Source organism: Erpetoichthys calabaricus, chromosome 9 (assembly GCF_900747795.2).
Source record: "Erpetoichthys calabaricus chromosome 9, fErpCal1.3, whole genome shotgun sequence".
Classification (NCBI taxonomy): Eukaryota; Metazoa; Chordata; class Cladistia; order Polypteriformes; family Polypteridae; genus Erpetoichthys; species Erpetoichthys calabaricus.
In genome coordinates this window covers 17,153,516-17,180,521 of record NC_041402.2, presented here as the reverse complement: position 1 = coordinate 17,180,521, position 27,006 = coordinate 17,153,516, and the positions used below count along the sequence as shown (strand labels likewise).

At 42.2% G+C, this 27,006-nt stretch overlaps 1 protein-coding gene across 1 annotated transcript in view; it reads left to right on the top strand.

Annotated features, from left to right (window-relative positions):
* Nucleotides 1–25,301, top strand: part of LOC114657382 (zinc finger E-box-binding homeobox 1-like) — a 146,759-nt gene extending 121,458 nt beyond the window's left edge. Inside the window, exons 16-22 of the mRNA XM_028809180.2 lie at nt 1,690–1,977; nt 11,252–11,326; nt 15,871–15,942; nt 16,292–16,369; nt 20,280–20,450; nt 23,527–23,616; nt 24,420–25,301. Of these exons, the coding sequence (XP_028665013.1) occupies nt 1,690–1,977; nt 11,252–11,326; nt 15,871–15,942; nt 16,292–16,369; nt 20,280–20,450; nt 23,527–23,616; nt 24,420–24,433 (788 nt within the window). The 3' untranslated portion in view covers nt 24,434–25,301. The remainder of the gene's footprint in view (nt 1–1,689; nt 1,978–11,251; nt 11,327–15,870; nt 15,943–16,291; nt 16,370–20,279; nt 20,451–23,526; nt 23,617–24,419) is intronic.
* Nucleotides 25,302–27,006: the final 1,705 nt, after the last annotated feature.

The window sequence follows — 27,006 nt, the reverse complement described above, 5'->3', positions numbered from 1 at the left end:
ACAATCTTTGTTTTCAGCTTTGAGGATCCCATGCTGTCACTCTTCAGAGGAGAGTCAAAGGGAAGCAAAACTTGCAATTGACCACCTTAAATACCTTTATATCTCCTGATTGGACACACCTGTCTATGAAGTTCAAGGCTTAACAAGCTCATCCAACCAATTTGGTGGTGCAAGTAATCAGCATTGAGCAGTGACAGGCATTCAAATCAGCACAATTACAAGGGGACCCACATTTGTGCACAGCCAGTTTTTCACATTTAATTTAATTTCATACAACTAAATACTGCGTCACTAAAAATCTTTGCTCAGAAAACACAGCAGTACTCAGATGTTCCTAGAAAATGAAAGACATACCACTGTTTTCTTTTATGTTGAAAGGAGAGTCAATTATTATGCAGGCTGAGAGGGGTTCCCAAACTTTTTCATATGACTGTACGTTTAGCATATTCTCCGCAAGCTCAGTATAATTCTCTGCTCTGTGACTGTCAAGAAGATTCAGGACAGCCTGCACGAATGGGGGTGCCGATTCAGTGGGCTTCCGTTTCTTTTTGAACTCATCGTCAAACATCATTTCTTGGATTTCAGGCCCAACAAAAACACCTTCCTTAATTTTGGCTTCACTTTTCTCGAGACCAAACTTATTTCTTAAATGCTGAAACGCATCGCCTTTACTGTCCAGCCACCCTACTTGTCCAAGACCTGGAATATCATAATTAAGAAACGGGACGTGCTGGACGAAAACAGTTTTCAGATTTGGGAGTCAGCAAGTGAAATTTGTTAAAGTACAGGTGAAAGAATCCCAGTAGCAAAATGCTTGTTGACCAGTGTTATGGGTGTGTGACTAAGTTTGCCGTATTGTGGGTTATTTTGTCTTGTTCAGAGTTGGTTCTCTGGGGTTTTTCATGACGTTTCATAAGACTAAGACAACTTAGAGATATTCAAGAATGGAAACCATACTGGCCAGACGGTGACGTATATTTTTTCACATGCTGTCTCAATACTGTGCTTTGAGGGTCCTTTGTGACCCGACTGTAACAACCCTTCCCACCCCTTTAGGTCTCCTTATTTTTTTTTAACCACAAACCTATTTTATATTCATTGACCATCTTAAGCTGTTGTAGCGATGATCCCAACATTTAGAATAGATGACATTTAGGGTGTTTTTATGGGTTGCGGACAAACAAAACACCTTCAATCTAGCAGAAATCCATTAAAAGTTAATATTGGGTCGAAACTGACCCAAAGGATGTGGCAGTGTCCAAAATGTGGAACATGTTTTGCTTTTTTGTACATTTTAAGGTACTTTACTAAAATCCTTCATATTTTTGAGGTGAAGACAGGAAATTTAGCTTGTCCATGTGAGTTAAATAAAGACTAAAGTCAGTGGCGGGTCAATACTGAGACAAAGACATAGCAAGGTAAACATTTTTTAGAAGCTTTACAAATTGTGGAATGTGAAACTTTTTTTTTTTTTTACTTTTTAATTTTGGGAAATTTAGAAAAAGTCAGCAGGCTTCATCAAGATGGAATTTAGGGCACTTTTACAAAAACACTTTTACGAGGATAAATGAATGTTATGTGAATGAAGTATGATAGCTGTTTTGTTTTTTTTTTTTCGTTTTGTTTTCAACCCTTCATTTCATTCATGTGGATGTTTAGGTATAACCATATTTAAAATTTTAATTGCAGATAAAGTTGCTTCCCTAGAAGCAAGTGTAATCATAAATGGAAATTCCGAGGAAAGCCTGCTATTCAGCAGTTTTTCTGAAAAGCCTGAGGCAGACTTATGTAGTGCTGACTACGAGCAGTCAGATACACCTGGAGACACAAACGATGAACTGGTTAATCGAAACTCGTCCAGTGAGATGTTCAGCAAAGTACAAAATTCAAATCTGGATGAGCGTCACAGTAAGCGCCGTCTAAGCACATCACATCACCGAGAGCCTGTAGCTGAGATTCACGAGTCGGAGGAATCTGGTAAGACACTTTTGAATGTGTACTTTGTTTTTTTATTAAATTGTACCGTAAATTACATTTTTATTAGTAGATTTTCCAAATAAGTCCAGGTAAATTGCATTATCTTAGACGACCCATACAATCCAGACCTGACTGTTGCATGGTTGTTAACCCCTTTTACACAATTAGCTTGTCAACACAAACCAATAAACTGCTCCACAGGACCATTCCTTTGAATGAACATGGCCTTCCTTCAATTCTGCTTGGGGGTCCTAATGTACCCATTTCTGATGAAGGTGTTAGTGAGACCAGCAGTGGCATTGACCCTGTGGTCTGAACGTGGATCCCAATGCCCCAGTGCAGTGATGAGGACAATGTGCTGTAAAAATGGTTCCTTTCTTTGGATGAAACGTGATATCGAGGTCCTGACTCTCTGTGGTCATAAAAGATCGCTGGGCATCCTTCGTAAAGAGTGGGGTGTATCCTGATGTCCTCCATGCCTAGTCAGTCTGGCCAATCAGGTGCACTGTTCCTTCTATTTATGTTACACGTCAAGTGATTTGTGTGACTCATTAGAACTGGCTTGACAAGCTTGGAAATCAAATTCTAATAATTATAACACTTTACATTTATATAGCGTTTTTTTCACTACTCAGAGCAGCTTTTAGAACATTAGAACACTCTGGACGAGAACAGGCCATTCAGCCCAACAAAGCTTGCCAGTCCTATCCACTTATTGCTTCCGAAAAAATTCAAGTCGAGTTTTGAAAGTCCCCAACGTCTTACTGTCTACCACACTACTTGGTCGCTTATTCCAAGTGTCCATCGTTCTTTGTGTAAAGATAAACTTCCTAATGTTTGTGCTAAATTTCCCCTTAACAAGTTTCTAACTGTGTCCCCGTGTTCTTGATGAACTCATTTTAAAGTCACAGTCTCGATCCACTGGACTAATTCCCTTCATAATTTTAAACACTTCAGTCAGGTCACCTCTTAATCGTCTTTTGCTTAAACTGTAAAGGCTCAGCTCTTTTAATCTTTCCTCATCACTCATCCCCTGTAGCCCCCTAATCAGCCCTGTCGCTCTTCTCTGGCCCTTTTCTTGTGCTGCTATGTCCTTTTTGTAGCCTGGAGACCAAAACTGCACCCAGTACTCCAGATGAGGCCTCACCAGTGTGTTATGAAGATTTGAACAGAACCTCCTGTGACTTGTACTCCACACATCAAGGCACTATATAACCTGACACTCTGTTAGCCTTCTTAATGGCTTCTCAACACAGTCGGGAAGTCAATAGCTTAGAGTCCACCACGACTCCCAAGTCCTTCTCATAAGGTGGACTCTCGATTTTTCGACCGCCCATTGTGTATTCAAACCTAACCTATCAGATCCTGTCAGGTTTTGAAAAAATTTTGTACAGATCCTCTAACTGAGAATTTGATTTTTTCCAGTTTCAAATAATATAAAACATCAGTTTCCCACTGACTTATCAGAGGAGAGTTAGGATTCTTCCAATTTAACAAAATAAGTCTGCGTGCCAAAAGTGTAGTGAATGCAATCACCGTTTGCTTGTCCTTCTCCACTTCAAGTCCGTCTGGAAGAACACCGAACACAGCTGTTAATGGATGAGGAGGGATTGTGATACCAAGGCTGTCTGAGAGGCACTTAAAAATTTTGGTCCAAAATGATGTTAATTTGGTGCAGGCCCAGAACATGTGACCCAGTGAGTATGCCAGAAATCTCCCCAAGCCTGTCTGCTATCCAAATCCTTCTGTAATCATATAACAGATTATCTGCTAATCCACCTGTCTTGGTATCATCAGCAAACTTAACCATCTTGTTACTTATATTCCTATCTAAATCATTTATGTATATTAAAAATAGCACCGGCCCTAACACTGACCCCTGCTGGTCACCACTCTTAACATCGGCCAGTTCTAATGATGTTCCTCACACCATCACCCTCTGCTTCCCGAGTCTCAGCCAGTTATGCACCCATCTAAAAACATCACCCTGAACTCCCACTTCTTTTAACTTGATGCCCAACTTCTCATTTGGCACCTTATCAAATGCTTTCTGAAAGTCCAGATAAATAATATCATCTGCTCCACTCTGATCGTATCCTATTGTTGATTCCTCATAGAATGCCAGCATGTTAGTAAAACACGACCTCCCTCTTCTGACCCCATGCTGACTGTTCCTAATAACTCCTGACCTTGCCAGGTGTCACTCAATCTTATCCTTAATAATTCCTTCCATTAATTTTCCTGTGATGCATATTAAGCTTACTGGCCTATAGTTGCTTGGATCTGCCCTGTCACCCTTTTTATATAATGGGATGATATTTGCTATTTTCCAGTCCTTCGGAATCTCTCCAGTGTGTAATGACTTCCTAAAAATATTTGTCAAGGCTTTATATCTGTACTCACTAGCCTCCTTAAGAACTCGAGGATAAATATTATCTGATCCTGGTGATTTGTTTGATTTCAGATTATTTAATCTGAGCAGCACTTCTCCCTCTACAATTTCCCTCAGTACCTCCTTAGTAGTCCCTGTTACCTCTGTCTGGGAGGGTATCCACTTGCTCACTTGCAAACACCTCAGAAAAATGTAAGTTTAGATTGTCCGCTATTTCACTGTCTGTATCTTTTAATTCCCCTTTACTATTTCTGATGCACTTGACCTCCTCCTTGACTGTTCTTTTATTACTAAAATACTGAAAGAATCTCTTAGGGTCGTCTTTCGCCTTATCTGTTATATTCCTCTCCAACTGTCTTTTAGCCTCCCTGATATCCTTCTTGATGGTTGCCCTCATGTTCTCATACGCTCTACGATTCACTTTGCAGTCATTAGTCTTATATGCCTTATAAAGCAGTTTTTTTTCCTTTGCAGCTTCTTTTTTAAATCTTTATTTAATCCACTGTGGAGGTTTTAAAAATTTCCTATTACAGTGATCCCTCGCTATATCGCGCTTCGACTTTCACAGCTTCACTCTATCGCGGATTTTATATGTAAGCATATTTAAATATATATCGCGGATTTTTCGCTGCTTCGCGGATTTCTGCGGACAATGGGTCTTTTAATTTCTGGTACACGCTTCCTCAGTTGGTTTGCCCAGTTGGTTTCATACAAGGGACACTATTGGCAGATGGCTGAGAAGCTACCCAACCAGAGCATATTACGTATTAAATAAAATTCCTCAAATATATTGTGAGCACAGGGGCTGTTCGCACCCCTAGAGGATACGGCCGCTCCTCAAAAAACGCTGAAAGATTACCTTCACATTGCTGCCATCCTTGCTGGGCTTACATGTGGCTGCTTTGTCAAGCGATATGCTTCCCGCACGGTGCTTCGCATACTTAAAAGATCGAACAGCACGTATTGATTTTTGATTGCTTGCTTTCTCGCTCTGACATTCTCTGCTCCTGACGGAGGGGGTGTGAGCAGGGGGGCTGTTCGCACCCCTAGACGATACAGACGCTCGTCTAAAAATGCTGAAAGATTACCTTCACGTTGCTCCATTCTGTGCAGCTGCTTTATCAAGCGACATGCTTTCCGCACGGTGCTTTGCATACTTAAAAGCTCTAACGCCACCTATTGATTTTTGATTGTTTTTCTCTGTCTCTCTCACTCTCTCTGACATTCTCTGCTCCTGACGGAGAGGGTGTGAGCAGAGGGGCTGTTCGCACACTGGCCTAGAGGATACGGACGCTCCTCTAAAAAATGCTGAAAGACTACCTTCACATTGCTCTCTTCCTTGCAGCTGCTTTGTCCGGCGGTGCTTCACATACTTAAAAGCCAAACAGCCCTATTGATTTCTGATTGTTTGCTTTTCTCTCTCTTTTTCTGACATTCTCTGCTCCTGACGCGCACTCCTTTGAAGAGGAAGATATGTTTGCATTCTTTTAATTGTGAGACGGAACTGTCATCTCTGTCTTGTCGTGCAGCACAGTTTAAACTTTTGAAAAAAAGACAAATGTTTGTTTGCAGTGTTTGAATAAAGTTCCTGTCTCTCTACAACCTCCTGTGTTTCTGTGCAAATCTGTGACCCAAGCGTGACAATATAAAAATAACCATATGAACATATGGTTTCTACTTCGCGGATTTTCACCTTTCGCAGGGGGGTCTGGAACACAACCCCCGCAATCGAGGAGGGATTACTGTAATTCCAAATTTAGGTCTGTATCTGTCCTGCATTACATGTAAAACATTTTGAAACCTGTTCCACTGCTCCTTTTCCTAGTAAGTGAGGAGGACCACCACTAGTATGTACTGTAGCATCCTCCTGGATGTTGTGATGGCAGACTATTTTGTGTCAGTACATTCATCGCACATTAACTATTAGGTGGTGAAGTAGTCAGAGAAAGTTAGCAAATTAGAGTCAGGGGATGATTAGGGGGCCATGGAGGACATTTTAGCCTGGACATCGGGATACACCCTGCTCTTTATGAAGAATGCCCAGGGATCTTTTATGACCACAGAGAGTCAGGACCTCATTTACAGGACGGTGCTAATTTTACAGCACACTGTCCCCGTCACTGCACTGGGGCATTGGGATTCACATTTAGACCTCAGGGCCCCCTGCTGGCCTCACCCAGTAGCAACCCAGCCTTTTCCAAGATGATCTCCCATCAACCTGAACGTGCTTAGCTTCAGGTGGATGACTTCTTCTGAAATGCATGTAGCATGGCCGCTTGCAATTCTCAAATTAAACTTATGAATCACATAAGATGAATAATTTTAATTTAGGATACTTATAGAAAATGACAAACATGCCAAGCGCAGTAAAAGCGTCAATAGATATCTGACACCCCTAGGATCAGGCAGGTGCCACATATGGAAATCTGCTGGATATTCCAACACTGTTATTCTGCAAGATGTTATTTAGGCTGAATGACTCACAATAAAATGAGTATACACACCGAGACGAGCAGACACATTTACAGTAATGGTGAAGAGGAAACTGTTAGAACCAACTGGGAAAACAGCATCAGACAAGATTGGGCTGCTTCCCAGAATCTCTTGGCAGATTTTTTGTGGCAAATACTGCTTGTGATTTAGAGGAAAGATCAAAGTTGAAAGTGTTGTGGATATGAGAGGACCTGTAGATGAGCACTGGGGCAGTTCAGTGAAAGCCTCGGGCAAAGTCGAGATGACTGATGAACAAAAAACATTGTTTGCTCAAAGGGTAAAGTTTCCCAAAGGACAGATAATGCACAAAAAAAAGAAAATGCCAAGATGAGAAACTAGAAAAAGATTTCATGACCAAGTGAGAAGGCAAATAATAATAATAATAATTCTTTGCATTTATATAGTGCTTTTCTCACTACTCGAAGCGCTCAAAAATTGCAGGTTAAGGGCCCAACAGAGCAGAGTCCCTTTTGGCCTTTTACGGGATTTGAACCGGCAACCTTCCGATTGCCAGAGCATATCCCTAGTCTCAGAGCCACCACTCCGTCCTATGCAGCCTTCTCTTAAATATTCAAATATAACAATGGGCAACATAATTTTCTTATATGTTTGTTTGACTTTCTGAAAAATTTGTAGTGATTAAACTAGATAGCTTCAATCCGAACGCAAATATAATTTCCCATCGACAACATCACATAGGACTTTGAGGAAACATGAAATTAACTTGAAATGAATTTAGCGTGTTTAATCAGTCCATGGTGCTGACACAATTGAACTAAAAATGTTTTCCTGACGATTTTGTACTCCACATCTGATGCTTCTCATTTCAGTGTCCAGTACGGAAGGATTCCACTTGCCTGATCCCGCTTTTCCATTTTTGTAAATTCCTGGTGAAACTTTCCACTGTGTCTGTCACTCGCGGTGCCAAGTGTGAACGCCGCAAATGAATCCGCAACGACAGGCTGCACTTCATGCTTTTGTATGCTTGCTGTCAACCAGCTAAAGGTGGTGTGGTGCTCTGCAGCTCAACGGCATCCTTGAATGCCTTCCATGTGATTTTCTCTGACCCCAACTATCAGACTGTTTGTCATTAATGACGTGGGTGATTTGTGGACCAATCAAAATGCCTCCCTTCATCATGGCATCAGTTAGTCTTGGAAACATCTGTCCCAAACACCTTCCTCGTTCATCACTTTCTTAAAACTTTTCATCACTCCAAGTTTTGTTTAAAGAGGAAGAAAAATTTCCTTTCTTGGGTCGACAAGTGGTTCATTTTCTGCCCCATCCAAATGCTTATGAAGTGGCCAGATCTTTTTAATATGATGAGGCTCTTTAGCCCGGCCGTCCAATTCACAGTACTTGTTGTATCTGAGCTACACTCCTAGTATCAGCACCACTACTTTTAGACCACCACCGAAAATGAAAGGACCACTTTTTAATCCGAGTATAGCATCAAGTCAATGAAACTTGTGGACTGTTGACCTGGTCAGTTAAGTAGCAGAGGGGGTTATTCATCAGTTTCATCTGCTTTGGTCCATCCATCCATTCTCTTCCGCTTATCCGATATAAAGTTGGAACACACCCTCCAGTCCCCTTTCTTAAAGAGGGGGACCACCACCCCGGTCTGCCAATCCAGAGGCACTGTCCCTGATGTCCATGCGATGTTGCAGAGGCGTGTCAACCAAGACAGTCCTACAACATCCAGAGCCTTGAGGAACTCCGGGCGTATCTCATCCACCCCCGGGGCCCTGCCACCAAGGAGTTTTTTGACCACCTCGGTGACCTCAGTCCCAGAATGGTGTTAATGAAATTAATAACAGGTGTACTAGAGGGGCAATAATGAGACGACCCCCCAAAAAAATGGAATGGTTTAATAGGTGGAGGCCACTGACATTTTTCCCTCCTCATCTGTTTTTTCACTCGTTTTGCATTTGGCTACGGTCAGTGTCACTACTGGTAGCATCAGGTGATACCTGGACCCTACAGAGCTGGCACAGGTAGTCCAACTCCTCCAGGATGGCACATCAATACGTGCTTGCCATTGCCAGAAGGTTTGCTGTATCTCCCAGCACAGTCTCGAGGGCATGGAGGAGATTCAAGGAGACAGACAGTTACTCTAGGAGAGCTGGACAGGGCCCCTCATAGAAGGTCCGTAACCCATCAGCAGGACTGGAGGAACAGGATGAGCACTGCCAGAGCCTACAAAATGACCTCCAGCAGGCAGGCCACTGGTGTGAATGTCTCTGACCAAACACTCAGAAACAGACTTCATGAGGGTGGCCTGAGGGCCCGACGTTCTCTAGTGAGCCCTGTGCTCACTGCCCGGCACCGTGGAGCTTGATTGGCATTTGCCATAGAATACCAGAATTGGCAGGTCCACCACTGGCACCCTGTGCTTTTCACAGATGAGAGCAGGTTCACCCTGAGCACATGTGACAAATGTGAAAGGGTCTGGAGAAGCCGTGGAGAATGTTATGCTGCCTGTAACATCGTTCAGCATGACCGGTTTGGTGATGGGTCAGTGATGGTCAGTCTGGGGAGGCATATCCATGGAGGGGCGCACAGACCTCTACAGGCTAGACAACGGCACCTTGACTGCCATTAGGTATCGGGGTGAAATCCTGGGTTCCTCCTGGTGCACGACAATGCCCGGCCTCATGTGGTGAGAGTATGCAGGCGGTTCCTGGAAGATAAAAGAATTGATGCCATTGACTGGCCCCCATGCTCACTCAACTGACCTGACCTCAGTCCAATAGAACACCTCTTGGACATTATGTTTCGGTCCATCCGATGCTGCCAGGTTGCACCTCAGACTGTCCGGGAGCTCAGTGATACCCTGGTCCAGGTCTGCGAAGAGATCCCCCAGGACACCATCTGTCGTCTCATTAGAAGCATGCAGACGTCATCAGATATGCATACAAGCACGTGGGGGCCATACAAACTACTGAGTATGATTTGGAGTTACTGCAATGAAATTTCAGCCAAATGGACTCACCTGCCTGCCTGATTATTTTTCCCCTTTGATTTTCGGGGTGTCTTTGAATTCAGCCCCTCTGTAAGTTGATCATTTTCATTTCCATCCTTTCGTTCCTAACACATTAATTACCATATCAGTCCATAGCAGTAGAGATAGCCAGCAGGATTTTTTTCCCGTTGAGATCTGATGTGTTTTCAAAGTGTTCCTTTAATTTTTTTGAGCAGTTTATAAACTTATAATATGAGAGGCAGTCACAAAAATAAGTGATTGCAATAAAACGGTACGTGACAGAAAAACTTAAAGATGATTATTGTGATCAGCAAGGCAAAATAAAAGATATCCTCAAGTGTTCAGGAAGCCAAATCTTCTGTATCCTGTGGAATAAAATCAATGGCAGCACAGTCTAAACGTGAGCACAGCCACAGCATCAACACTTGAAGATCCTGCCAGCCAAGAAAGGAACCTAAAAAGAAACTCGCAGACAAGCAAGCCAACGTCACCGCATCTGCTACAGAAGGCCTCATTTCTCAGAATGCTGAATAATTAAAAACAAAACCTCTGACATGCACATTATAAATTGAGCCACTGCAACCAGTTACCCTAAAAACAGAACTCACCCCACAAGTCCCGGTGAGTTAGCCTGTTGTCAGCCCGACTGTTTCTTCATGTTACTAAATATTGAGACGAAACCAGTGTTCAGAACCTTTCTTTTAAATTATGTTAACTCTTTTCAGGGCTGATGTCGACTTTTGTCGAAAGGAGGTTGACGATGGTAATCGACTGTAAACTATTACAAAACCAACCATTATGTTTTAGTTGGACTCACGTTGCTAGAAGGAAAGTTAGATTCATTGGTTTGACCGAGATTTCCTGCACTCGCATGAGTAGCAAGGCGCAAACAACGGCAAAAAATGGCACTGACATCTGGCGAGAGATCAAAGTGAATGTGTAAAGCAAAACACTCCATGGACGACGTTTTGCCTATCATCTCTGAACTGGACTATGACTTGTCGGACTCAGATTTTGATACAAGTGATTGAAAACAAATGTGAGTTTCCAGCTTCAGTTGATTGGTCCCCAGCTAATCGTTGTACTGAGAATGTTCGCCAGGGAGGTCCACCACTTAAACCAGATTGCAATGCACTGAGACTTTGTCCCAGCCACGCAAAGACAGCCTGGCAGCAAGCCTGACGCATATTCTTGGCAAACTGGCAGCCACAGCATGCAGCGACAGATGTTTTATGTTGATTTCTGTGTGAAACCATTGCTTTTCAGAAACAGTTTTTTGGAAAAAATATTCAGCCCTCAAAGAGTTAAATCTGTATTAGAAATTGGTTCGTTTTTATAAATAATGGTAATAATAATTAATCAAGCATCTTACATCATGACTAACTTTCCTTTTGTCATTTTAGATTGCTTATCGATGATACAGATTAGCAACGTTACCTCCTTAGTGATGTCACCTACTGAATTCCTTTTAATTCCAGGTAGGGAGCTCATGCACTTCTAATCAAGAAAAAAGGTGTTTAGAACGTAGTGTCTAGAAATGTTCTCTTTGTTAATATGACATCCTTTATAAATGTAATGAAGTTAATTTGAAATAATACAATAATAATAATATAAAAATAATAATAATGCAGAAATAGGTTTTCTGTTTTAATTGCATTTATATGTGGCTAGCAATTTAAACAAACATAAAATCTATGATGGACTGGTGTCCCCGTCTATGGGATTGTTCCAGCCTTGCGTCCTGTGCCTGCTGTAATTAATTCCAGTTCCCCCTGTGACCCTACTCAGGACTAAGTGGGCTTTGAAAATGGTATGGTATGACATTTCATAAAATTGCTTAAACACAAACTAGCAACTCATTTCGGATCAGTTTATACTGTACTAGACAAAGAGCCCGTTTCGACAACCTAAGATGAAACGGGCACGAGTTTGTGTCAGCAGTGTATGAAGAACAAATGATAAGTGACGAAGAAGTTGTTTTGTAATGATTGTAGTCTGCTTTACTCATTACTGTACAGGCTTGTACTGTTAGTTGATGAATATTCCTGGCCTATAGTATAATATTGAATGACGAATGTTCCAGTACAATATGGAATAGTAATAAGTATAAGCACCACAAACCTGATATAGGTGTATTGAATGAATGCGTAATTAGGCCTCAAGCTGTAGTCGAAATTGCCTTTCAGGCCTCTAGAGCTTTAATCGAAGTCGCCTTTCTCGTTGAATTTTTGCGGACGTAAATCTGCCGCCTGCCACGATGTTGGTCTCGTAAGGTTTTTCGGGCAGCTGCGCAGAAGGCGACTGCGCATTCGGCTTCGGATGGACGTGAGTGAGTGAGTGAGTGAGTGAGGAGGCAGGCGAATTATGTATTAAGATGTGCTTCAGTTCAATGTGCTGGGGCTAGAATGTAAAGTCACTGCTGTCTCAATCAGTGGAGAAAGGCTTGAATGAAAAGGGATTGAGGTATGGGATTAAATGGTGACAGAGCTCCGTACAGGGTTGCCCGAGCCGCTCTGAAAAGTGGAATTAAAAAAGCCAAGACGGACCATAAGAGGAGCATAGAGTCCCACCTGTCCAGCCACAATCCATGGGAGGTGTGGCAGGGAATACAAAACATCACAAACTACAGAGGAGATCTGAGTGCGCTGCTAGCAGAGGAGCTAAACTGCTTCTTTGCTCGCTTTGAATCATCATCACAATAGCAGCACTCACCTGCTCCAGTCCTGCTCCCACCCTCACTGGGTTCCTGCACCACTCCACTCACTGTAAAGGGGCACGATGTCAGATGGGTGCTCCTGGCAGTGAACCCCAAGAAGGCTGCCGGCCCAGATGGAGTGCATGGTAGGGTGCTCAGAGCGTGTGCCCTCCAGCTCACCTTTATCTTCACCAAAAGCTTCAACCTCTCCCTAGCCCAGGCAGTCATTCCGTCCTGCCTAAAATCAGCCACAATCATTCCAGTGCCGAAGAAGTCTCCCATCACCAGCCTAAATGATTATCACCTTGTGGCCCTCACTCCGGTAATCATGAAGTTCTTCGAGAGACTGGTTCTCCAGCACATCAAGGACTATCTCCCCCAAGACTTCGATCCCTACCAATTCGCATATCGCACGAACAGATCCACAGAAGATGCCATCGCCGTAGCTCTCCACTCTGTGCTGAGCCATCTGGAGCAGCAGCAGAGCTACGTCTGGATGCTGTTTGTGGAGTACAGCTCAGCTTTCAATACAATCATTCCTGATATTCTCATCACCAAACTGGTCACTCTTGGCCTCCCCCCTCTCACATGTGTCTGGATAAAAGACTTTCTTACCAACCGACTCCAGACTGTGAGACTCGGCCCCCACCTCTCCTCCATTCGCACACTGAACACCGGTACCCCACAAGGCAGTGTGCTGAGCCCCCTCCTGTACTGTCTCTACACCCACAACTGCAGTCCGGCCCACAACAACAACTTCATCGTCAAGTTTGCTGATGACACCACAGTGGTTGGACTCATCTCAAAGGGAGACGAGGCAGCTTACAGAGAGGAGGTCCTGAAGTTGGCTTACTGGTGTTCAAAGAACAATATGGCTCTGAACACCAGAAAAACCAAGGAGATCATTGTCGACTTCAGGAGGCACAGCACCAACTTAGCCCCCCTTTACATCAATGGCGAGAATGTGGAGAGAGTCCATACCTTCCGGTTTCTCTGCGTCCTTATCTCCGCTGACATCTCCTGGACAGACAACATCACAGCAGTCATCAAGAAGGCTCAGCAGCGGTTACACTTCCTGAGGGTCCTCAAAAAGCACAATCTGGACTCCAACCTGCTACTGACCTTCTACCACTCGTCCATCAAGAGCCTGTTGATATACTGTATCACAGTATGGTACAGCAGCTGCACCATGGCAGACAGGGAGAGGCTTCAGAGAGTAGTAAAGGCAGTACAGAAGATCATCGGCTGCCCTCTCCCCTCCCTGATGGACATTTACACCTCCTGCTGCCTCAGCAGAGCAAAAAACATCATCAAGGACAGCTGCCACCCTGGCTCTCATCTGTTTGACCTGCTGCCCTCAGTGAGGCGCTACAGGTGCATCACAACAAGGACAAACAGACCCAAGAACAGTTCTATTCTATTCTAAATAATACTGTAGTAATGTGCCATTGAGCAGGACCCTCCGTAGACATGACTCTTTACTTGACGTTGGGCCACAGAGACTCAAATAGCTAGAAATGGGCACAGTCATCACAATTTGTAGGCAAGAAACAAAACACCAAATACACAGAATAATAGAAGCATAAAAAAGTAATATGATAGATAGATAGATAGATAGATAGATAGATAGATAGATAGATAGATAGATAGATAGATAGATAGATAGATAGATAGATAGATAGATAGATAGATAGATGAAAGGCACTATATAATACATAGATAGATAAATGAAAGGCACTATATAATTAATATAGATAGATAGATAGATAGATGAAAGGCACTATATAATTAATATAGATAGATAGATAGATAGATAGATGAAAGGCACTATATAATACATAGATAGATAAATGAAAGGCACTATATAATTAATATAGATAGATAGATAGATAGATAGATAGATAGATAGATAGATAGATAGATAGATAGATGAAAGGCACTATATAATACATAGATAAATGAAAGGCACTATATAATTAATATAAATAGATAGATGAAAGGCACTATATAATTAATAGAGATAGATAGATAGATGAAAGGCAGTATATATAATAGATAGATAGATAGATAGATAGATAGATAGATAGATAGATAGATAGATAGATAGATAGATAGATAGATAGATAGATAGATAGATAGATAGATACTTTATTAATCCCAAGGGGAAATTCACAAAAGTAGTAAAAAGTGTCCAGTGAACAAGTCCATGTAAAAGAAAGTGGTAGGAGTTAACAGTGAAATAGAGAAAAATAAGAAAAAAGGTAAAAGGATAAAGTTATACACAGAGCTGCTTGAAAGGCTGCCACTCGCGGCGGCGCCTGAACATCTTTTTTATACTATGATTGCCTAATTACTCGTAGAGAGATGTTCCCCATAATGCACTGGATTATGGGAGCAATCACTTCAAGAGTTCTAAAACGTCACCCCAAACGAACTTGGTGTGAAAACGCCTTAAGCTTCAGAACTCCTCAAGAGTCTCGCTTTGCTCAATGGAGGCCTCATTTAAATGTTTTATACTATGTGGGATGTCTGTCACCTTGTAGATCACCACTGGTACATAATAAGGGCCTTCTAGTTAATCTTCAGGTCACTTCTTCAGTGTTTTCAGTAACAGCAGCAGGAATTTAACCGTTTGCAACTTTAAGAGATTAAAAATTGATATAGTGTGTCATTTTCCTTCTTCCTAATGTATACAGCATTATAGGAGGAGTAGGCAGCATCACTCCTGGAGGGCCACAGTGGCTGCTGGTTTTTGTTCCAACCCAGGTCCTTGCTCAGAAGTCAGTTATTGCTCAAGTGACGATCTGATGCTTCATTTTAGTGGTCTCACTTGTTGAGGTCCCCCAATCCACCTCAATTGCTTACTTCAGTCTTCAACAGTTGCATTCGCTACTTTTAATGACTCCTAATTAGCAATAAGATACAAATGAGAAAGGAGCCAGCAGTTGTCCATCTGATTTGTGTGGATTTACACCTGTGTGTGTTCATCATGCACTGTTTGATTTAATAAAAAACTTAATAGAAAAATGTGACAGACTGAAAATGATCAAATCATTTGGATGATATCCTTGGAAAGAAAAAAAATCTATGATGAAAGAACCTAACATTGCAGACTAACAAGCCATAAAATTAAAGAAGGTCTGCGATCGGTAAGGATTGGCTTCTAATTGAGCAATTGGGTTGAAATGAACACCTGCAGCCACTGCGGCCCTCCACGACTGACGTTGCTCACCCCTGCATTATAGTATAGCAAGAGCAATGCACATTTAAATAATATAAATACTAAATGAATAATTTCAAGTCTGTTTAAATGTGTTGATTCTGTAGAAAACAAAGGCACCGTGGTAAAGGATGAAAAGGATCACAGTTTATCAGCTACACCGAAGCATGGAAATACAAGTAAGTGCTTATTGTCCTTTGTTTCATCATAAAAGTGTATAAAAATATCAGTGGACTGCTGAGCGATTTTAAAGTTAGTTAAATTACCACAAATGTGAAAAGGTGCAAAGACTACAGCAATTTATGTTTTACTAATTGTTTTATCAGTAATAGAATTAAACATAAAATAACACTAAACAGCAGAAAAGCAGTGGGCACACCATCGGCGACTACTAATCATTTTATTTTGCCTCAGTCAAACAGTAGTCAATTTAAAAAGTTAAATAGTTTAAAAAGTATCCCTAATGTTTCTTGACACCTGTCTGTGTGTTAAGGTACAGATTAACTGGATTTTTTTTTCTTTTTCCAGAAAGGTTTACCTGCAAAATATGTGGCAAAGAACACAGATATTATTCCAGTTTTTTAAAACACAAGCTCCTGCACACAGGTATACCTATTACTCGGTTTTTTAATGGTGACTATGTACTCCACTTGGCATGTATAGAATGAATAAATACATCTTTTGCCAGTTTCTTCTTTATTGATTCTAAATTTCAAAGCCCACTATCCACATTTAAACCATTGTGTAGTAGAAATTAAGACTGTGACATTGCTATTTCTGCCAGAAAAACCCAGAATGCAGTGCTATACCCTGATGTAAATATACAGTGCATCCGGAAAGTATTCACAGCACATCACTTTTTCCACATTTTGTTATGTTACAGCCTTATTCCAAAATGGATTAAATTTATTTTTTTCCCCAGAATTCTACACACAACACCCCATAATGACATGAAAAAAGTTTACTTGAGGTTTTTGCAAATTTATTAAAAATAAAAAAATCTGAGAAATCCCATGTACATAAGTATTCACAGCCTTTGCTCAATACTTTGTCGATGCTCCTTTGGCAGCAATTCCAGCCTCAAGTCTTTTTGAATATGATGCCACAAGCTTGGCACACCTATCCTTGGCCAGTTTCGCCCATTCCTCTTTGCAGCACCTCTCAAGCTCCATCAGGTTGGATGGGAAGCGTCGGTGCACAGCCATTTTAAGATCTCTCCAGAGATGTTCAATCAGATTCAAGTCTGGGCTCTGGCTGGGCCACTCAAGGACATTCACAGAGTTGTCCTGAAGCCACTCCTTTGATATCTTGGCTGTGTGCTTAGGGTCGTTGTCCTGCTGAAAGATGAACCGTCACCCCAGTCTGAGGTCAAGAGCGCTCTGGAGCAGGTTTTCATCCAGGATGTCTCTGTACATTGCTGCAGTCATCTTTCCCTTTATCCTGACTAGTCTCCCAGTTCCTGCCGCTGAAAAACATCCCCACAACATGATGCTGCCACCACCATGCTTCACTGTAGGAATGGTGCCAGGTTTCCTCCAAATGTGACACCTGGCATTCACACCAAAGAGTTCAATCTTTGTCTCATCAGACCAGAGAATTTTCTTTCTCATGGTGTGAGAGTCCTTCAGGTGCCTTTTGGCAAACTCCAGGCGGGCTGCCATGTGCCTTTTACTAAGGAGTGGCTTCCGTCTGGCCACTCTACCACACAGGCCTGATTGGTGGATTACTGCAGAGATGGTTGTCCTTCTGGAAGGTTCTCTTCTCTCCTCAGAGGACCTCTGGAGCTCTGACAGAGTGACCATCGGGTTCTTGGTCACCTCCCTGAGTAAGGCCCTTCTCCCCTGCTCTCTCAGTTTAGATGGCCGGCCAGCTCTAGGAAGAGTCCTGGTGGTTTCGAACTTCTTCCACTTATGGATGATGGAGGCCACTGTGCTCATTGGGACCTTCAAAGCAGCAGACATTTTTCTGTTACCTTCCCCAGATTTGTGCCTCGAGACAATCCTGTCTCGGAGGTCTACAGTTTGACTTCATGCTTGGTTTGTGCTCTGACATGAACTGTCAACTGTGGGACCTTATATAGACAGGTGTGTGCCTTTCCATATCATGTCCAGTCAACTGAATTTACCACAGGTGGACTCCAATTAAGCTGCAGAAACATCTCAAGGATGATCAGGGGAAACAGGATGCACCTGAGCTCAGTTTGGAGCTTCATGGCAAAGGTTGTGAATACTTATGTACATGTGCTTTATCAGGTTTTTTATTTTTAATAAATTTGCAAAAACCTCAAGTAAACTTTTTTCATGTTGTCATTATGGGGTGTTGTGTGTAGAATTCTGAGGACAAAAATGAATTTAATCCATTTTGGAATAAGGCTGTAACATAACAAAATGTGGAAAAAGTGATGCGCTGTGAATACTTTCCGGATGCACTGTAAATTCTGAATTGCACGCCTTTAACATGTTAACTAAACTGTTTTATGCTGCTCCATAAAAAAAGAAAAAAAAGATTTATGGAAAATCTTCTTATGGCCAGTATGTTAGCTGGTACGCTGCTAAAGAAGGATGTGTTTGTAAATCAGGTGCATGGTCATATTGACGACTAGAAACTAGTGATGGATCAGTGTTCAAATTTTGACTCGAGTATTAATACCAGCTTTCAGACCTCAGTACCAAAATGATTCTGAAGCAAACAACAGATAAATCTAAAGCCCCCCAACAACCCAACCGAACTTACTTGAGCCTCCCTGGTGTGCTGTTCCATCGCACCACACTGTGCCCTGCTTCCCTCTGGATACCCAGTGTGCATCCTGACAAAGTCCAGATCACATCAAAGCAATAAGAGGAGGGGGTCCACGGGGAAGTCCTGATTGTATCGAAGCAGTGGGGTTAGGGGGTTAGAGTGTTGTGGTCCTATGTGGAGTTCCAATCTCACTGAATCATGTAATATCATTTTGTGAAGTGTACAGAATTAAGTGTCAATTGGAATGGGGGTGAAATGGGTTGTGGTGGAGGACTGAGAGGAAAGCTGACATTAACTTCTGGTTCCCAAAAATCCAAAAATGCTGACGCCATACCGTTGTTTAGGTACTTTTCCAGTACCAGTATACCGCACAATCCTACTGGCGTCATCCACTGTGTAAGTGACTAATGTTCACAAATAACCAACTGTGCAAGTGACTAGTGGGTAACACGTTATTGGCTGTCAGAAAAAGGGGTGAGAGTGCGGTATTTTGGAATTGTGAAACTGTGCTGGGATGTCCTTACAGAATCATCTAATTTGCCACCCCCTGAGAATTCTGTTCAGGTGATCTGACATCCTCAGTGCTGTGATTGACGTTTCCTTATTTTTTGGAGATTTCTTTAATTTCAAGAAATTGTTTCCATCTATTCTGGGGTTTTCTTACCCAAATAATCCATTTTAGAAATGTGTTTAAAGTTTGGATCCTCTGTTTTATAGTTGTTCATTTAAGAACGTTGTTTTTGATGGCATCTCATTGGTGTAATGTGCACCACCATTTTGAGGTTACCCATTGCATCGGTAACACTCTCATTCTTCACCGAGAGTATGCATTGATGACATCATCCAAAGCAACGGTGTAACAGTCACTCGTCGTAAATCCCAAATTATGGGAGATTAGATGAATTACCAGTGATTACATGCGATTCTGTCCTTGTTATTTTGGTATTTGATTCCAGCTTACTTTGGTTATGTCATTCGGTTCTTGACTTCCTGTTTTGACACCAGCATTGTTTTTTGACAGCACGATTGATTCTTCTGGCTCCTCCATTCAAATTTTGTACTCTCTCTTTCGAGAGCTGCTGTTATCAAGTTTGACAACCGCTTGTGTAATATGCAAGACACGTCACCTGTAAACCACATTTAATAATTTAATGAGTAGCTGAAATTGGGGCGACACGGTGGCACAGTGGTTAGCGCTGCTGCCTCGCAGTTAGGAGACCTGGGTTCGCTTCCCGGGTCCTCCCTGCGTGGAGTTTGCATGTTCTCCCCGTGTCTGCGTGGGTTTCCTCCGGGCGCTCCGGTTTCCTCCCACAGTCCAAAGACATGCAGGTTAGGTGGATTGGTGATTCTAAATTGGTCCTAGTGTGTGCTTGGTGTGTGGGTGTCCTGCGGTGGGTTGGCACCCTGCCCAGGATTGGTTCCTGCCTTGTGCCCTGTGTTGGCTGGGATTGGCTCCAGCAGACCCCTGTGACCCTGTGTTCGGATCCAGCGGGTTGGAAAATGTATGGATAGCTGAAATTGATCACTGTGGGCCGTTCAAAGAAAAACTGCAAAAGTGTAAATGGATGGGAGGATACAGTACATGTAGTACTGTACGTAAGGAAGCATCAGTTTGAAACAAACAAACGTAGAAGGAATGAGTCTCATTTTTTTCATTTCTGGTCAGTGAAAGGACACGTATAGCACATGGTATCTGTTCCAGTCTTAAAAGATTTTAGACACAGTATTACAAGTCATAGTTATACTCATTGTTTTTATCTCTTCTCATTGACCTTAGGAAGCAAAAGTACATGTTTAATTTGCAGAAGAAGCTTCTTGGAGCCACGCGCCCTCGATGAGCACATCAGACTTGTTCATTCTCAGAGGTTTAAATACAAGTGCACATTGTGTGAAATGAGCTTTAGCAAGCATCTACCATTTTCTAAACACATTCTTATGGCCCATTGTGGTAAGTACACTTTTGGATTTCTCTTTTGTGAATCTGTTGTCCCTACAGTCAGTTTTGGCAGCGGGGTTATGAGTTCACCAAGACTACCGACTGATCCGCAATGCACCACACTCTTATGACTCCTCCTGCAAGTGGTGGGCCCACTAGAGGATGGCCCTATGTTGTTCATTCAAGCTGTGCCAAGTTGTACCACATGGGTAAAGGCCCAATCACTAGGCGCTTGCTGATGAGCTCCCCCACACCAGGCCTGGCTCCAGTTTCCCTTTTCTAGGCGAGGTTACTGGGCCTTTCATAAAACATTTGATAGAGGAGTTTTTCATAGGCTGAGAAGTTTAGTATCTCAGGGTCTTGTTTATAAGAGAGGGAAGAAGGGCACGAGAGACTGACAGGCAGACAGGAGCAGCATCCACAGTCATGAGCTGAGCCGAAATTGATTTACCGGCCGATCAACGTACCTGTCCTCACCTACGGGCGGGCATGAGCTTTAGGTAGTAACAAGAATACAAACAGAAATGAGTATCCATCGCTAGGTGTGTGACTTCAGCCTTAAGAGATAAAATGAGGCACACAGACATTTGGGAGGAGCTCAAGGTAAAGTCGTCTCTCCTCCACATCGGAAGGAGCCAGTTGAGGTGGTACTGGCATCTGTTTAGAATGACTCCTTGGGGAAGTGTTTCAGGCATGTCTGACCAGTAGGAGACCTCACGGTTGATCCAGGACACGCTGGAAAGATTAGATCTCTCAGCTGCCCTAATAACCTATCCAAGAGGATGTCTGGACTTGGATAAGCGTCAGAAAATGGATGGTGATCTATTATGGTCAATCATATAATTTGCTCAATTTAGAGAAAACGAGAACGGTGCAATGTGGAAACATCAATCTTACAAAAAATATTTATCTGATCCAGGATATCCGTGTTATAATTCAAGTTTAGTTTGAATGTTTCTGGCCTATACCTGAAGCTAGATAAATCACCTTAGTGTTGGTTCAGGTTTCGGGATCAGATGTTCATGGGGGAACCATATTGCTTCAAGACAATCAATCGATCAACTGAATTAAGGAAACTTAGACTGGACCCTCACAGAGTGACATCAGTGATCTTTTAAAAGAAAAATCATAATGGGGCAAAGGAGTTTGGGGTTCACAAACATCACTGCAGGTCTCCATATTTTTATGGGAGATAGAACCATTTCATTAATTCAACATTGATTTATAATTACTACAAATCACAATGCTGTCAGATTATAATAAGTACCTCATCACAAAATGGATTTGAATAAATTTAGACCATTTCTTTCTATCAAAAAAAAAAGACGCTTCATTCTGTTTTATCATAGCTTATCTTGGGTTTATACTTCACGTGGCGCATGCTGCAGCGGACGCTCCTGCTATGCAAGCGTTGTAGTGTTTGTACTTGCGCACGTACTTTACGTAAATCTGGAGGAATCCACCAGGTGGCAGTGCGAGATATTATCACGGTGAGAACATGTTCGGCTTCGCTGTGTTGTGAATTGCCTGGAACACCCATTAAATTCCGATGACACCTTACCACAATATCTCTGAAAAGGATGTTTATTGATTAAATCCAGGGATGTGTCCATTCCAGCAAGCATTGGGCACAAATGAGAAACAATCCCTGGACTAGGCCTCGGCTCATCTCAAGGTGAATACAAGCACACACACATACACTAGCCTCATTTTAGCAGCACCAAATCCCCAAATCTGCATATCTTTGGAAGGAAACTGGAGCACAGTATGGAAACCCAGCAGGAAAACATGTAAACTCCAGGCAGGGAATATCAGCGACGTGACTCCCTGCAAGACAGCAGCACTAACGCTCCGGCACTGTGTCACCCCCATGTGTGTCATTATAAACAGTATTCATTATTTAAACGAAATTAACGATTTATCTGTAAAATGTAATATACATTCTTTAATGCTTTTCATCATGAAAGTAATATCAAGTATAAATCTAAGGATGTGCAGAGAGTTGGAATATCATACATTTAATGTGCTCAGTGTAGCGATCTATTGCTGGCTGATGATGCTGTCAGGAGCAGAGGAAGCCCTAGAAAAAAAGACAGCACAGAAGACGGTATGTGAGACTTTTAAAATGTATCGTGTCATTACGATCGGGAATATGCAACGCTTGAATATAAAAGAACCACTGATGCATTTGTATGTCGGCATTTTGCTTCACCACATCGAACCATTCATCAAACATCGAAGCACGCACGCCGATCTCGTAGGATCCGCAAAGCGGCTTTTTGTCACACTGCGCCCCCCCCCCCGACTTTTTGCTGGTACTGCAACTCACGAACGCACGGCAGCCATGATGCGGGCGTGTACACATTCTGAGCGTGAAGTATAAACGAGCCCTTAGCAACGATGTGCGGGTATACAATAATGTCAAAAATGTAACGTTTTCCTTTAATAGAAAAAAACATGTCATTAGTTTATTTCAGAGTTATTGTATCCTCACTTCCACACAATGCAAAGAAATTCCTGTCTGCGTGTTTGACCAACACGGACAGGCCACCACTGTCCTTATCCGGCGACATGGATTTAACAATATCCATCCATCCCTTTTCTAAACCCACTTCTACAACAACATCGCAAAATAATAAGTAGTGGTGAGCAAAACAGTAGAGTACCTTTTTGCACAGTTTCACAAAATTGATGTTATATTTCATTTCCCATGCATTTCGTTGTAGTTGGCATCATCAATTGTGGAGGACCAACGGAGTCTCTCTGGCATTTTAGTTGCCATGTCTATGTGGGGTTTTTTTCCCCTTGCATCCTTGCTTAGTTAACTAGCCAGGAAGAATCTAACTGGGCTGGTGGGATCGAGTGTGGGTGCATGCTTGACTGTGCCTGCGGCGGACTGGCATCCCATCCAGGACTGGTGCCAAGTGTTGACAGGGTAGCCTTTGAGTCTCTTGATCCTGAATTGGAGAAAGTTGATTTAGAATTGTCATATTCTGTATTTCTATTTGTGACTCTTTCTTTCGTTGTTGGTTTAGAAGAGTTAATAAATGATCGACTTGTGTGTCCGCTTTGTCTTTTTCTCATTCAGATTTAAAGAAAATGAAGTGTCATATATGCAAAAAGAAGTATAAAACAGCCCATCATTTACAAAGGCATGTCAGAAAAAATCATAGCAATGGTAAGTAACCCTAATTATCAGACTTATTTTAGACATACAGTAAATACCAGTTGTGTATATTTAAGTATATTTCAAAAATGACACTGTACCAATTTACCACTGTACCAAGAAAAATTTAAAATGTGGACCAGGTAAATGGATGGCTGAATTTTCTGGTATTCTGCATGCTTAAGGCTGACATCACATTACACAACTTCTAATCAGAGGGGGTGTTAAACTTGACGACTGCTGTTACTGATCTTGTTTCCCAAATGTTCATGTATCACTGGGGGTGTCACATTACATATGGCGATGCTGCAGTACAGTTTCATATCTCCAAAGAATCGCAGACTTGACCCTTGTTTTGACAGCTAAAAACGTTCTGCCCAGCGGAGATGGTGTCCATGGAAAGGTTTATAGTTACAGTGAGTTCATTTTATCTTGGGATGTAATCAGGAGATATCAGACAGACAAACCTTAAACACCCCTGCGATTCTTATTGCTGTATACATTGTCCTACTTCCATGTGAGCATTCACAGGTTGTCAGGTCACATACACACAAGCCCACCTCTACAGCTTAAGACAAAATCAAATCTCGTTGCAGAGTCGGTAAGTAGGTGTGGGAGCAGCTCCCTTCCCCCAATATCTGAATGAAGACTGCAATTGAAAAATCGCTGGAAAAGGCGTGTAATGTGACATACTTAATTATATTTTAGCATAATGGTCAACACTCACAGTGCCTGCTCCGGGATCCTATCTCTTAAAAGAACGTTTACGTGCCAGTGCAGCGTCTTAACTTTTTTCTGCTTTTTCTTACTTGCAGGACAGAAGAACTAATTCCATACTTGGTCCGTGACTGGTTCATTCACAACTTGCTGATGAGTTGAGCCATCTTAAGATCTGATTTACTACAAGTCAGCATTTCAACTGAGTTGTTTTTTTTTGGTCAAGTTTGTGAATAAATGGGACTGCATTCAAACTTGCGTGGCCATTCAGACCCTCTCATGATGTTATCCTGGAGGGAGGTTTAGGTTTACTTTGGTTCATTCTTTTGGTTCCAAAAAGCCTCACTAATTGCAAACAAACGAAAGACTAAATTGGGATTCTGAAGGAGGAGGATTTGGTTTCAAAGTTGTTACTCACTGGCTTGTGGGGGTCCACTCGACTTTTCTTTTTAACCTTCAAATGTGGCCTTCTTAATGAATTAGTTGGGTCCCATTTGCTGTTTAGACATCACCTACACCAGGGGCAAAATACAAATTCCTTTCAATTTATTTGCCAGCTCAACATGTGCCACATTGTGCGAGTTTCAGAAGGGCCGTCTTAATAAAAAGACATACGGTTATATATGGAAATATTCAGAACAGCAGTAGATTTCCTCTAGTTTGCCTTTGCAACTATATGCACATTTTCAGAATCAAGCACGGTTTCCATTTCCTGGTCAATCTACACGTCCATCCACGCCAAGGGTAATGTGATCTGGGTAGTGACGGAAACCGTGAGAATTGAAAGTGCAAGAAATTGAAATGAGGGTCCCAGGCCCCCCACTCTTTAGGTCTGAATGCAGGGTAGAAGTGCTGCTTCTCTGGACTGAGAGGATCCCATTGAGGTGGTTTGTCAGGCCCCTTCACTTTCTGTACACTTAACTGTGCGGTAGATTTAATTTGAAATGGATCATTGATAATCACTCAATAACCCAATGTGAAAACAAGTTTGCAGAAAGGTTTGCACATTAATTAAAATCAAAAATGAAACAGAAACCTAAGGTTAAGTATTTAGAGATCCTTCATTGGTTTGTAGAAGCCCCTCTGGCAACACCTCCAGCTTTGAATCTTCTTAGGTAAGCCTCTACATGCTTTGCACACCTGGATTTGGGCACTTTAAGAGGATCTGCCAAGAAGAATGGGATAAAGCTCTGTTCGTATGGATGAGAAGCATCTGTAAGCCTGCAATATTCATGTCTCTCCACAGATGTCCTATGGGGTACGAGTTTGGACTTTGGCTGGGCCACTCCAGGATTATCTTGGCTGTATGAGCTCAGTCATTGTCATGCTGAAGGTGAACCATTGCTCTAGTCTCAGGCCGTGTGCCCTCTGAAGCAGGCTTTCTTTGAGGACCTCTCTTATTTGGCTGCATTCATCCTTCCCTCAATTCTGACCAGTCTGCCTGTCCCTGCACCCTCACAGCATGACGCTGCCACTACCATGCTTCATCATAAAGATGGAATTAGGCAGGTGAGGACCCGAGAATGAATCTTTTTCCTCCTGCTCTCAAGAGTTCTTTAAACAGTTTGAATTGCCCTTACCAAGACTTCTTCCTGTAAAGTATTTTTTTGCCTTCTTAGAGAGTCCAGGTTGGGGGCTATCAATTAAATAGGGCCAGTTAAAGCCCACTGTGTGATTTTGGGCTATACAAAAATAAAAGTTATCATTGTTCATATGCCTTTTATTCAAGAGTGTCTTCCAGGTAGCCACTCTACCATAAACATCTGAGTGATGGATCATCTCATCTCAGCAGAGGACTTTTGCTATTCTTTAAAGTGTGTCCATTGTGTTCTTGGTCACCTCCCTGTTCAGGAACCTTATTACCGGTTTGCTGAGTTTAGTCAGATTTGCAAGTCTAGGAAGAGTCCCAGTGTTTCCAAACTTTTTATATGTGGCAACTGTTGAGGCTACTGTACTCATAAGAACACTCACAAAGCATGAGAAATGGTTTTATCCCCTTGGCCTGATCTGCGCTGCACCACAATTTGATCACAGAGGTCTACAGAGAGTTCCTTGGACACCGTGGTTTGTTTTTTGTCCCTACATGCAGTGTGAATTGTGGGACTTTCTATACACAGGGACACGTGTGTCTTTCTAAATGGTATCCATTCAGTTCAATTTGCCACAGGTGGACTCCAATCGAGTTCAGGACACATCTCAAGGGGAATTAAAGGAACCAGGATGGAGTGGAGCACAATCTCGAGAGCCACAGCAAAGGTTCTGAATACTTCGGTGAATGACAGATTCCAGTTTTTGAGTTTAAATAAATTTGTAAACCTTTCAGACAATATGTTGTTGCTTTGTCTTCATGGGTTCTTGAGTTTAGATTGATTGACAAAGATGGAAAACATATCCATTTAACACTACAAAAAGTGTGCAGGGGCCTGAATACTTTTGAGTTCACTATACATGTGAATAAATTAACTTTTAGGGCCAAATATTTTTTTTTCAAAAAACACACAGAAATCAACATAAAACATCTGTTGCTACATGCTGTGGCTGCCAGTTATCCAGGAATGCGCAGCAGGCTGGCTGTCTTTTGGAGGCAGCGGTGGTTACGGTTGCAGTGCAACGGAATCTAGTTTGTACCTCCTGTCATTGTAACTGGTGGTCTTCCCAGATGAACATCGTTTTGGGCACAAAACT